Source organism: Gopherus evgoodei, chromosome 6 (assembly GCF_007399415.2).
Source record: "Gopherus evgoodei ecotype Sinaloan lineage chromosome 6, rGopEvg1_v1.p, whole genome shotgun sequence".
Classification (NCBI taxonomy): domain Eukaryota; kingdom Metazoa; phylum Chordata; order Testudines; family Testudinidae; genus Gopherus; species Gopherus evgoodei.
Genome location: NC_044327.1, coordinates 98,369,595 through 98,384,019, shown reverse-complemented (window position 1 = coordinate 98,384,019; position 14,425 = coordinate 98,369,595). Strand labels below are relative to the sequence as shown.

The following is a 14,425-nucleotide window of genomic DNA, read 5'->3' as shown; positions in this document are numbered from 1 at the left end:
ATCCTCTAGGAAGCCTGTTACATAGATGGTGACGCAGGAGGGAACTGAATCCAAAGGTCCCTTATTCTACATCTCCAGTATAGGCAATGTCTACCCTGTTTGTTGTGCCCTCTTTCCGAGACTCAACCAGAGTAGGTGGCTGAATTACACCGTAAGAGATGTGGCTACTGGTGTGGGATCTAGGCACAATCTTCCTTCCAGCAACAGTTGCCTAATGGAGATGTTTGCCCCCAGAGCCAGTTATTCCACTCCTGCCTGCCTCTTTTCCTGCCCAGAAAGGAAGGCCAGTGCAACCATGCCTTGTCTAGGCTGGAGGAGGAAGGACTTCCTCTGCCCTAATCGAAGGCTGAGCTCCCCAACAAAACACTGAAGGGTGGGGAAGGGGACAAAGACTTCCTTTTTCCTCTGGCTTTTCTCAGCTTAGCTCTTTCCCTTCAGTCTGAGGGAGCACAAGCCACTGAAAATGCCTGAGGGCATATCTATGCTGCAGTTAAGAACCTGCAGCTAGCTAGTGTCAGCTGACTCAGGCTCATGGGGCTAGGGCTAAGGGGCCATTTAATTGTGGTGTAGACATTCTGGCTTGGGCTGGAGCCTAGGCTCTGGGAACCCATGAGGCAGGAGGGTTCCAGATCCTGTGCTCCACGCTAAGCCTGAACATTTACACTGCAATTAAAGAGCCATTTAGCCTGAGCCCTGTGAGCCCGAGTCAGCTGACACAGGCCAACCGGGACTGTTTAATTGCAGTGTAGAATACCCAGAAGGGAAAGCAGAGCTCAGAGAACAATCTCCCCCAGAAAAGGCAAGTGGAGCCTTAGGACACAGACAGAAATTAGATGGAGACATTATTGAGCCACTGTTAGTCATAACTTAAAAATTAAAGTATAGCGTTTCCCTCAGAAAAAAAAACTCTACAGCAAGGAGGCCTGGCTGAGCCAGGCATATAAAACTGGAGGAAACTTCAAAAGGCATGGTATTCTCTTGCTACCAGTGACTGACAAGTTTGGTTCTGCCACCAAACTATAAGCAGAATAAAGTACCCATTGCAGTGGATCTGTAGACATTGTTCTTTAGGTTGTAAAGAATGAGGTTTGTCTGCTATCCTTTCCTTACACCTTTCCCACATCCCAGAACCAGGAGGTTTAGTCTCAGAATCCCAGCCTATGCATATGGATGTAAAGCCATCTGCACAAAAGTCCTGTGTTTCTGCACATTTCAGATCTGCCCTTTCTTGCCTCTCCATTCATATATGCACTTGTCACAAAGCAAAAAATCTCTGAAATAGGCTTGTTCTCACAGGTTTCCCCACCAGCTTCTGCCTCCAGGATCTCTCCCCTGAAGGAGGTTTCAGAGTGCAGAAAAGAAACCTACCTAAGTTGATGACAATCAAAATTAACTTGCTTGGGAAATTCCAGTAGGATTCATGGGGTAGGAATTGGAGGGGCAACAAGTACACAGAGAGTGGATGTTCCATCAGATCTGACCCTTCCAACTTATGGAAGGTCAGCTGAAAGGTGAAAAAACAGCAGAGACATGGCACTATTGCCTCATGTTAGCTTATTTATAAGAAGTACAGCTATTCCTTGAACAGATAGCTCAAATAACATTTAAACATGACTATATTGAAACCTATTTTAAATTGTTCTGTTTCTATTAGAGTTGAAGAATTACTAGAGAATACAGTTTCCATTATGAAATAAATTAAATAATTATTGTAATAAATTTTGAAGAGGTCAGAAGGAATAAGGCAATGTCTGTTAAATATAAATTGTTCCAGTTTACTTTTACTTGATTAAGATGAACATGTGACACTGAAATATCACATTCCTATATCTAACAAAGTAGGAGACCAAACACCCACAGGCAATGAAATGAATGTTCCTCAAATAAACATATTTTGCAAATATAAATACCCTCATTTTAAAAGTCAATATTTATTCTTACAATTTCATACAGCATAAAACTTGGCTCTTTGTAATTACAGAGCATTTTAAATCACATAACTAAGTAATCTGAAGACGTAAAACTGAAGCAATCACTGGAAGGAAAATTAAAATTAAAAGTACGATGCTATAGTCACTTATATAAATGCAATTTTGAAATATATATGAATTATTTGTTTAAATTACTTTATGGACAATTCATAATGGACATTAGTCCAACAATGTTTATTAAGTTCAGAAAAGTATTTGTATCTTTCAGGGATTCAGAGTACCCCAATCATTACAATATCTAGGTGCCAATAACACTTAGAATTTAGTAGTAAACAAAGCAATAAACAGCTGCCAGACAAGTAAATGACAAATCTAAACATTATTGCTGTTTTTGTTATTATTCTGAAAAGCTGTTTTGTTGGTATGTCAAGTTTGAAAATATCATAGCCCTTACTTGTCTTGGGTTGCATGGAGGTTCTTAGGGCATAAATAAGGTGAATAATTGATCAAAAGAACTTATGCCTGCAGCTGTAATTTTCACTCCATGCATCTGAAGAAGTGGGTTTTTTTACCCATGAAAGCTTATGCCCAAATAAATCTTTTAGTCTTTAAAATGCCACCGAACTTGTTGTTTTTGTGGATACAGACTAACATGGCTACCTCTCTGATATTTGATCAAAAGAGAAGTTTCAAACTGAGCAAAAGATCAAAGATGTGACTTGGGATGAAAAGAATGTTGCATTCTGTTAGAGCTATCAATCAGTTTTTTGCCAAGATTTGTGAAGTGATGATGATTTTTTCCATAATCTAGAGCTGTAGCCACAGAAACCTTGGGTCTCACTAGCTACGTCAGAAGAGTGTGATGAGGTATCTCATGCCACTAGTTCACTAGTGACAACAGTAGAATGGAACTCTTTCCTTCTCTTCCTGGATAAGATAGCCTCTAGGTCCCAAAAGACATGATGGGAGTTATAAGCCTGAGATGGAAGATAGGGAAGTAGCTATTCTGTGCCTCCCTAAAGATTCTAGGCTGTATTCTTTAGTGCAAATACAGCTCCTTTACACCACTCCACCAGCAGAGTGTGGCAGCGAAGCCAGTATATCTAGCTTTAGGGGGAGCATTCCAATGTCAGGAGGATCCTCCACTGGTATGTAAGTAACTACACCACCCTTCTCCCTGTTACGAATGTATGATCTGTTGCTAGAAGAAAGACGTGTCACCTGATAACCTCATGCTGCAGTGATCCATGGCTGCTATTCTAGTTCCTTGAGCTCATAAGTTACTCTGTTTTACATTGGAAGACTAGCCCTTGGCTCATAGGAGTGTAAATGTGAGCTTTGCATCACCTTTGTGCAGACACAGTGTGACAGATAGGGCAGTTTCCTGCAATATCCTTCAAAAACATTATTGTATTAAGTTTTATGTAACCAGGATTTTACATAACCCCTTGGCGAGTGGGGGCGTGGGGGGTATATAGGACAGATGTGAGACCTGCAAGTTCAAAAGACTATATTGAAAATGTGTCAGATAGCTATGGACTTTGGAGACCATAAGTGTTAAGTTGGAACTCCTGGGGAATCCTGAGGAAGATGTTAATGCAAATTCCTCATCTCTGTTATACAAAACCCTTTTCGAAGCTATGTCCTGAGGAGGTGGTCGTCATCTGCTGATTACTTAACACAGAAGGCCAAGGTCAAAGACCTGAGCTGTATAAATAAATGGCTGATGTGCTCAGCTTTTGTTCTGGTTCTAAGACAGATGTTAACTTGTAATCACAGGGAAAATACAGTCCTAGGCTGGAGTTGGGAGTGACTTCTAGTAGACTTTTTAGAACATGTGTAGAAACGTATTTTTTATATGTTTTCACAGTAATGCTCTTACCTTAAGAATGAATGTGCTCACTTACTGGGATCCGTGTGGGAACTTAAAACTTTGGGTAATAGACATAGCCCTTGGAGGGAAAACAAAGCAGGGACTGTGGCATTTTTAGGCAGTCTGGCTTGCTGCGGATATTATGGTATGTAGTGTCTGATGTGCAGCATTATGGTGTATGATGTGCAGCATTAAAATCCCCAGTCAGGAGGGAGCGAGATGCTGGTCTCTGCCCAGGAGAGGTGACATCTGGGAGTCGGAAACTTATAGTAATAGTGGGTGTCCTTAGTGGACCACTGAGGTGGAATCCAGGTACAGTTACCCTGAAATGATGACAATATGCACACACATAAATTGCATCGTGTACTTTTGGGCCATTTAGCCCTTGGAGTATAAAAGGAAATCTGGCCTGAAATGACCCAGAACTCTAAACACATGGGCAACATGCTGTCCAGAAACCTCTTACTGTAAAAAAGGCTGATTCTGGAGTCTAACAGAAGATAAATTACTGGGTCTGTGAGAACAGGAGTCCAGAACACAAAGTTTTGGAACAGTGACTAGCAAATGAATAATCTGAGTCAAATGGTTTTCCTATTACTAATATAAAATCATATAACTCACCCAATGGAGCAGGTATTCCAGTTATTTGCAAAAAACCTGTATTTATTTCACATTCCTCTATCTGCCTTCAATATGATTGACTAGTAAATAGAGTAGATTTAGAAGAGAGGTTTGTAATAAAATTGCAAAACAAATCAGACCTCTTTTATACTACAATAATCGTACAAATACCTGTAGCCCTTTAGACTGTGGTTTACACGGCTGCATAAATACTATGTAGAGACATGGCAACTAGCCCCAATTGAAATGTTGTATATGTAAGATGTATCCCAGTGTTTACTTACTACATCATCAGCTCCATCATGCACCTTTCTGAAGTCAAAAATTTCAAATAGAAAAACTGGAGATAAAAATACCACATGGTGAAGTTCATCTCAGTAATATTTTACACTTACATATCATGCCTTTCATTCAATTATCTCTGAACACTGTAACAGAGGTTAGTAATTGCTGTATTTCTATCCATATTTTTACACGACCACATTCGGGTACAGATAGGTTAATTAACATGTCCAAGGCCACACAATGAGCAAGTAGCAAAGTCAGGAAAAGATCCCAGGTCACCAGACTTCTAGTTCCCAACTAACTACTAAATTACACTGCCTCCTTTAGCCTTCCTGTGTACATGAATTCAAGATGACCTTCAAATTTTAAAATACAGGGGCTAATTCTCCATTTAAGAAGAGATGACAATGATTCTGATGTACTGTTCTATGTAATGAAATATTGTTGGGTTTCTTGAAAAAAATAGTGTATTATGATGAATTATTCTTAAAGGACTGCAGTGGTAATTATAAAGAGACACTGCATGAAAATTATGTTTATAAACAATATTTCCTTTTCTGTGTTCTCCTTTTAGCTGATCCTCTCCTAAACAACTCCCTCAAGCCTCCCTTAGTCTCCCTCCTCCCCCTACTCCCCTAAAATACATGGAACTAACATGACATTTTCACTATCACATTGTTCACTTGCTTCTGTGTTCTACCCCTTTCCCCACCCAGTGTCTGTCTTTTCTGTTTAGATTTGTGGCAGGGACAGTCTGCTACTCTTTGTAAAGGGTCTAGCACAATGGGGCCCCATTCTTGTTTTGGCCTTAGACACTGCTGTAATAAATATAATTAATACAAATAACAGTAACATTTTATAAACGCACTGCATTTTGAAACACTCAATTTTCTTTGCCATTTAAGCTTTCTTTTTGGGGGCCGGGGGAAGTTGTTTTTAATTTTTCATTTCCCTCAATTTGGATATTAAAACTACACTGGTCTGTTTCATTTTGATTTTAACAAATTCACTTTCTTGTTCTCATGTTCTAGCACAATGCAGTTGTGCATGACTTTCAGTATTTTGTAGAGAGGAAACTTTAAAAATGTTTTCACTGAGTGGGTTTAAAAAATTATGACCAAGTTTTTAAATTGCACTCCAGTACATTTTGTAAAAACTCTTCTACACAATCTAAATTTTGAGACAACACTATTTAACTATATCCCTTTAATACAATATGGTATGATATCCATTTCTATATAGGAACTATAAACATGTGTCCTATTTTCTGATTTTATAAATTTAAAAAAAAAATTAGAAACATCCATCATACGAGCCAGTATGTCCACAGGGAATCTATCCATCCATGAAGCATTTTTAAAGAGATGTTCTTCTGACAAATAGCTTAAATTATCTAGTAGTACTAAAACCACAAATTAAACAAAGCCTTCTCTGGAAGGTCACCAAAAATGAACTGAAGTACTCCTAAAGACTTATCTTCTTTTCAAAATTGTTTGTGCAAAATACAAATTATACAGAAATACTAAGGGAGTATATTGCTACAGGTACTTGTTTGTTTATAATGCAAACAGCAACACTGCTACAACACTTGGGATTTAAGCTGAAAGTGAAAACCTATCAAAGCTCTAGAAAACCTGATATTTCTGAAAGTCCATTTTGTTTTTACATTCAATAGTTACTTGTTTTCAATCAGAATATTTTACTTTGTGTATTCATTTATGCTGTCAACAAATACCTGTAAGCTAAACTTCCTTACACCACATTATTTCCTTACTTCAGAAAAATAGTTGCATCTGAAGCATTTGTTTCTTAGAATATAAGATGGAAATAACCACTACAAACCCTTGAATTATAAAGTAGCATTGTTTAGTCAAAACAATATTATTAACACAATGTTCATGGAGAATTTTAAGCTCCTACACATTTCTCTATTCTGAATAAGAATTAGTTACTAAAAACTCCAAAATGATGCAAAAAGAAGGGAAAATGCAATAGCAGCAGTTTTTCTTGGCTTCTCAACCTCTCACTAACTGATTAGCTGAGTACTACATACATGAAATGCTGAGACTGTGTTAAGATCAGTCACAATATGGGAAAATGCTGAATACTTATGCCATCATTTTGTGATTCACACCAGTTACACTTCTTTACTTGTTTTAAGTAAAACATCAACATTTATTCTTGAAAACTACAATCCTAAAGCATATAGTGAATGTTTTTATCTACTGAAATATTGTAATGGTTATTCAAATGGTTATTAAAATAGAAAATAGTTCATTCTTAGACATTATTATTTGTTCTCTTAAATCTCTCTGTGTTAAAATCAGTGTAACAACTATGGACAAGCACAAGCTCACATATGGGATACAAAGATTTAATAGTGGAACTGTCACTTGAAACAAAAAAGATATTAAAGACAGAATTACAATTCTAAATTTTAGTTGGTGAAATTATTTTTATGTACTATTTATAAAATGGAGACTAGGGCTATTGTTGGGCAGAAACAGAGTAACTGAGTGCAAGAGAGCATGTACATGTCTCACAGTTTACCAGAGAGGTACGATCATACCATGTACAAGGTCACATACTGTAGAGTTCTAGTAAGCACAAAGTAATTCTCTAGTATTTATTCACAAAGCACACCACATTGTAAGAGTCTGTCCATTCAAATTAGAAAAAAAATAATCTTATCAATATTTAACTGCAGTTCAATGTACTATTAAGTAAGTTTATCTCTCTACAAGCCCTTTATTCACAATGTCCACCTAATATTCAGATTCAAAGGTGTGGTTTTTCCAACTAAAGGAACTGGTTCCACTTTGCTGCAAATGAAGAAACATAAATTGAACTACATCCTGCCATCAGTTTTACAGCAAAACTATCCATTGATTGTAACAGAGAGTTCAGTTAAAAAATGGTATCACTCTATAGCCCATAAACTGCGAAGTAGGCACCATTGAGCTGCACACAGCAAAATAAAATATAGCTCACTTAATAGGGGACAATAGACTAATATATGATGGACTCCTCCATCTGGCTAAAAAAATCATTAGTCCATTTCTCCATCGAACCCATTAATCCTGGCAAGTCTCTAGCCCTGGATCTGTTACACTGCTCACCTTCACACAAAACAGTTATTATCGGAATCTTATGTTGACAGAACAGGTTTCATCCTTCCCTCCCCTTCTCAGTGCCAACATTTTATACTCCTAAGACATCACTGTAATGAAAGCAGCAGTGCATCTTTTCTCTCTCTCTTTAATGAGGAGCGAGTAACAGGGAGACTGAGAAAGGGGTCCCTTCCCGCAAAGCCAGGCGCTCTGCGGTGGGTGGGTGATGTGTTCATTCATTACATAGGCTCATAGCACGTTTCTGGGGAAGATGATTATTCATTTTGCTCTCAAACTTTCCCAAGTCAGCCACGTGTTTGGTGGTGGGTTGCTTTGGCTGGGGGTGGAGGGGTTTAAAAGTCTTTCCCTGTTTGTATGATACAAGTTCTTCCTTAGTTCCTCTTGGCCATTCAACTACACCCTGTCTCCGGAGTCAGCTGCTAAGTAAGCGCCCCCCCCCCCCCCCCCAATTTCAAGGTGGCTTGGCACAACACACACCTCTCCCCCGTAGCTATGCCCCATTACCGCCCCCCTCGCCTGTGTCCCGCTGTCCCCCTTAGCCCCCTTCCCCAAAGCCCTCACTAGTCTCACCTCTGCCCTGCTGCCTCCCCCCCTTCCCAATGCCCTCCCTCCCATGCTCCCCTCCCTGTCATCCTGCCCCTGCACTGCTCCCCCCTGCCCCGGTATCCCCCTCACCACCACCCCTGCAGCAACCGCCCTTGCTGTGAGATAGCCCCTGGGGACACAGAAGGGGGCTCTGGGGTGGGGGTTGGGCGGAGACGGCGGGAACGCCTGACAGTCCCCCCAATGCAGCCAGCCCCCCACAGCCGGGAGTGGGGGGGGGGCGCGGAAGAGGCGATGGAGGGAGAGCGGGAGCTCTCCGCCCGCAGGCAGCGCGCCCCAGCCCCTTCCTACCGTCGGAGTCCCTGGAAGGACGAGGGCCAGGACATGCGGGATTTCTTCAAGCCGGGCCGGTGGCCGGTCTCCACGGCGTACGACGCGCGGTCCATGGCTCGGTAGTTCAGGTAGCGCTCCGTGTCCGAGTAGCCGCGGTGCCTCACCCGGCTGCCGCTGCCGGCCAAGTAGCGGCCTCGGGAGGCTGGCGGCGGCGGCGGCGGGGGGGGGCACTGGGGCGGCGGCTGCCGGAGCTGGTGCTGCTCGTGCCGCCACAGATGTTTGGGGGCTTTCAGGCTCCCCCCGCCGCCGGCCCTGTCGCCGCTGTTGGCCAGCGCGGATAAGCAGCTGCCGCCGTCCTCTGCCTCCATGCTCGCTCCTTCGCCTCGGGCGGGCCGGCGGGGGCACCTCCGCGCTGCAGGCGGCTGCTGCGGCTTCCCGAGCAGCCGGGAGCTGCTCAGCAGCCCTTTCCGCAGGCTGCCGCCCCCCTTCAGCAGCGCCGCGGGGAAACCGCGCTGAAAAGTTGGACAGCTCCTGCCTCACTTCCCTCCGCCAGGAGCAGCTGGCGCCGGGAGCGAAAGCTGCTGCCCCCACCCCGCAAACACACCCCGGGTCACTCGGGGGATTACGATGGAGCCTCGTGGCTTCGAGCACCGAGAGCCGGGTTGGAGCGCTGGGGAGAACAAAGCGCAGAACAGACTGGAGCAAGCTCTACAGCTAGATCAATCTGTGAGACTGAAGCTGGCAGCGGAGAATATACTACTAACGGCCCAACCCAGGCAGAGGGATGGACTAGATATGACCTAAGACGAGTTTCTATTGCTAATTTCTCTGATTCTTCCCATCCTTTAAAAGCTCCTTGGAGATTTTCTCTTGCTTCTTGAAGCCAAGCGAAGTAAACACGCATTAGATAGCATTTTGCTGCTTGTCTGCCTTCTATTTCTCTCCCACTACGACTGACAATGGAAAGTGACTTCAGGTAGCAAAGTCGCACAGAGTGGATGTCGCTGCTAAATTGACTTTGGGTAAAAATGGAACCGTAGACTTTTAACTCCTTCGCTTCTCACCATAATATTATATTTTTAATCGTCCTCATATCAGGCTCAGAAGTCCTCTGCTGCCACTTTGAATCTTCCCCTGGTCTGTCTTTCTTCCCAGACGATTAAATTCTTTCTTCTCTCTGCGAGTAATCCTGGCTTTGAATCAACGCGAGGAAGGTTTAATTATACCGATGCTGTGCGGACTCCTGGAGTGAAGGCTGAATCAAGTTTTCCATTATAAACCACGAGTTTCAGGAGTTTGTAACTGTAGAAAAATCACTCCACTGAAATTTACAATATAGTAGCTTCAGCTCAAGGCAGCATTTTTTCAAATATATTTTAAAATTTCAGTCTGATACGTTTTGCACTCTTATACACTACATGAGAACAGCCATACTTATGGCACTGAATAAAAAAAATGATAAAATTAACTTGTGGAGGCTTTCATACACAGTATGAATTAGATATTTTGATGGATTTTTTAAAGTAACAGTTTTTGAATTCAGTTTTATATCTGACAATAATTTTTAAATCTGGCATGTCATTAATAAACAGCAATATTATGATGAAAAATTATAGATATTAAAAATATTAATGCATATTTCACAGATATATTTCCTGTCTACTCAGTCTAGTAATTATTCTGTTTGCCAAAATATAAGTGACAGAGCATCAGAAGTCCCATGCAAGTATCTGTCCTACTTTATAAAAAGTACACTTTCTGTCTTGCAACACTGTGGATGAGTATTCTCACCCACAATTTCTGATCCCTCCAACAAACACACATGATTCATTCTGCTTTTCCCTTGTCCCCTCCATCACTCCTCTGCAAACATCCTCCAACTGACTTCCCTTCCACATCTGTAGATTTCCTACCCATACTCTACAAATTGAACCCCAAGCTTTGACCCTCCCTGAATTATTGACCTTTCCTGCAAATCTCACTCCAAAAAGTCACTTTCTTCCCAGTTATCTAACCCTCTTGATGTCACTACCTCAAGCTATATTGGCAAAAGCACTTTTTTTGCAGGTATAAACTGCATCTACACTAAGAGGGTTTGCCAGAATAGCTATACCAGCAAATCTTTTCTAGTGTGGACTAGGCCTCCATCCCCATTCATTCCTTGGCCTTTCTACTGAAACTGTCAACAGTGGAGTCAATTAGTGCCACTTGGATAGTGATAGTTTTTGTTAAATGAACAGTCCTACACTAAGAACTGAAGTGAGAGTTCCAACTCTTATACATAGGCCACTGGCAACAGCTTTTAGACGCTACCAACAAAGTGTGCATTAAATATGGACATGCAAAATACTTTGTCCCAGTTCCTTGAGTCCTTCCATTCCAACCTGCCCCACTTCTTCTGCCTTATTTCTCCATCTCTTCACATATTATCATCCGAAGAAAACACACTGTTGAATCTCACAGGGATAATTTTGATATGAAAAGTAAAGAATTGTGCAATGTCATATCTACCCTCACCATTGCCAACAAAATGGGTTTCTCCATCTTATATTTCTCTAATCTTAAATCCATAAAAGATCATGATCTTATTAAGCACTTCAAAATTTAAAAACAAGTGAAAATTTTAATTTTAATAGAGTACCAAATAAATTGTTTGTTAGAAGGTGCAACTTTGATCTGTTGTGTCCTGATTGCTAGCAACGACTAAGGTTCATGGTATTTGTTTTAAAAGGGAATTTATGGTTGCAGTTTAACATGAGTTCTACAAAAAATGTATTGAAAGCCTGAGTCAAATACTGATAAAGATCAGGTAGGTAACTGAAGAAAACGGTCTAATGGAATATTGCTGTTTCTTGTAGCATCTATGGTCAATTTTAAGAAATGACAATGTATAACTTTACATAACTCTTTATTCATAGTTACATAGGATTTTGCCAGTGCAAATAAATGAACAAAATTAAATTAAATTAAAAAACCCCACCCTAATGAATTGTCCTTATTTCAAAAAGTTTGGGCAACTCATCAGTAGAAATAACAAATGAGAAAGGTGCAAGACTAAGGACCAACTTGATTTGAAATTATCTTATTGATTTTATAAAACTTAGTGAATCTGGCAGTTCTGTGACTTTCTAGATCCTTCAGGCTCTAGAACATCAGATATCCTGGTTCCTTAGCAAATCAATCTATGATGGAAAGCCTCCTTTTGTAATGCATATTTGGCCCACATACTGTTTGGGGTAGGAATTCTTATTTGTTTTGTCCATTTACCTTGTATTATTCATATAGTGCTATATATCTGTAGAAGTAAATACACATATATGCATCCTATACCCTAGTCTGGAGCAATTCTCCTGTATGGCAACTCAGCATTCTGGGTAGGAGGGAAATATGCTTTGCTGTCCATCTTGTTTATTTTTTAATATACATAATTTTTATTCTTTGGGGAAGGAATTTTGATTGAAATGGATACCTTTGGGGAATCGGAAGGAAAGATACTACAGTGATAGGCACTCCTACAAGAAAAGAGATAGACAAAGGCAAAACAAAGGATAACATTGTCAAAAGTGACTTAATGACATAGGAGCTTGAGTCCTGTTTTTTAATGGACTACATCATTAAGGAATTTTCAATGAGAGTTAGGCTCCCAAGTCACTTTTGAAAAGCACTTCTGAAAATGTTCACTAAGACAATTAAATTAGCAACAGGTGAAGGCATATTTCCTTAGATTGTGAGCTCTTTGGAGCAGGGACTTAACATATAGCAGGTAGTGGCCAATACTGCAAATAAATAATTAATAATTTGCATATATTACTCTTGCTAGTTGACATGCCAATTCTTGAAGTTCACCAGAAAATTTAGGTTACTTCAGCTGTAGGGAGAGAAAAAGCAATGGCTAAAATAAAGAATTCTCATAACAGCCTCAGGAACATGCTTTCACCAAAAAGGACATCTAATCAAAATTCTGCTCTCTTACTTTTCCTTGTAAGGTTGCTGGCCTGATCTCTCTCAGGCCCTTTCCTAAGGATATGGATTATTAATTCAAACAAAACCTGGCAGAGTAATGAAAAATAAAGCGATTCCCTTGACCAACAAGGGACTGCATGGGTCCAGAAGCCTTTCATTATATAATGATCTATTTGCTCCAGGGGCATTCACAGGAATCACTGTCCCTTCTGCAGCTCCTCACCAACTGAGCTCTCAGTCTTTTATAAGGATCACCTGTTTCCTTCCCAGCAGGATCTGATCATTGAACAAGGCTAGCTGGCTCCATGTCCCCTGTTCCTTAAAGGGGCAGATCCACCTGTTACACACTTATTTAAGTTCTTCTACAGCTAATGAAAACTGAGTCAGCTGGGAAAGAACTCACTTCTGCATATAGACATCTGGGGGACTTTCCAAGCATTTGCTGTGAGAGACAATCAGTCAATTTGGGTGAGTCTAGTCCTGTTCTGGAGATGGGGGTTGGGCTGAAGTGGCAGCATACCTAGTTAGGCTTACCAAGGCAAAGAAGAAAGGATATTCTCCCTTAAGAATTACAATTACTTTCTTTGATTAAATAACACAGCAGACCTAAAGAACTTCTGAGGGCCAGCAAAAACTAATTCTGGTTGAACAGAGCTTTTAATTAGTACAAGATTACCCATGCTTCATTCAGAACATGCCCAATTGTAAAGAAGAGCAATATAGATTTCCCTATGTATGTACTAGAGTATGCGTTTGTTCTTGGAGACCAATCACTATTTTAAGGTTAATAATAACAAATAATAGTAGCACTTTGCATTTACATAGCACTTTTCATCCACAGATCTCAAAGTGATGTACAAACGGTATTATTATCCCTATTTTACAGAAGCGGAAACTGAGGTGCAAAGATACAAAAGCCACACAACAGTTTAGTGATAAATATGAGACTCTCCTGACTCTCAGTCCTATGTTCTATCCACTACTTTTACATATTTACATTTTTGTAAAAAAAGCTAAGATATGTATCTTTTCGATCAGTTTACTCAAACATTGCCACGGCATTTTGTCCCTAAGGCACAGAATATTCAAGTTCCCCATAATAACAATTTTTTAAAAAGGAGTGGCTAGTGCTTCTTCCCTATTCCATACACAAAAAATGCAAGTCTCTGCAGTCCACATTCTGCAAAGGGTAAAAAATAGTGAGCGACTTCTATTGAATAATCTTTTAGTAACTCAGTAGCTGGCTTTAAAAAGTTCACACTTTTAAATAAAAAGAGAGATGAGAGGAAGTGGCCCAAATATGCTTAACTTATAGAGACAAATACAATAAAGGCCAAAACTGCTTAGTCCAAGATATCTAATAAAAGCAAAATGGTAAGGCTGTAAATCATACTGGATGTGTCAGTTGACAGATTATCCACTAATTTATCTAATAGCTAAAGTCTTCAGTATGGCTGTTATATGAGCACTCATAGCTAGAGAGAGAGAGAGAGTGTGTGTTGAAAGGAAATAAAAAAAGAGCTTGTTTGACATTGGCCTAGATGTATAACATTCCAAAATATTAACTATCTTCTTTTGGAGGAGTGCACCACCCATTTTTCTCATGTATTTGTACTAGATACTTATAGGACTGCTATGCGCTTGCAGATTATATTGGTTCTTATTGACTCCAAACTGTACTCTGGCTTTTCCTTTTCCTGCTGGTAGTGGATGATTAACATCTCAACATCTGGATGCTAAGGAAG

The 14,425-nt window shown here is 40.4% G+C and overlaps 1 protein-coding gene across 2 annotated transcripts in view; it reads right to left on the bottom strand.

Moving 5' to 3' along the window:
• PDE4D (phosphodiesterase 4D) overlaps window positions 1-14,425 on the bottom strand; it is a 960,682-nt gene that overhangs the window by 736,874 nt on the left and 209,383 nt on the right. The window contains exon 1 of one of the 2 annotated variants that reach the window (XM_030567587.1): window positions 8,736-9,085. The exons of the other annotated variant lie outside the window; for it this stretch is intronic. Within the exon in view, the coding sequence (XP_030423447.1) occupies window positions 8,736-9,085 (350 nt within the window). Of the gene's footprint in view, window positions 1-8,735; window positions 9,086-14,425 lie in introns of those variants that run through there. 2 annotated transcript variants of the gene reach the window in all.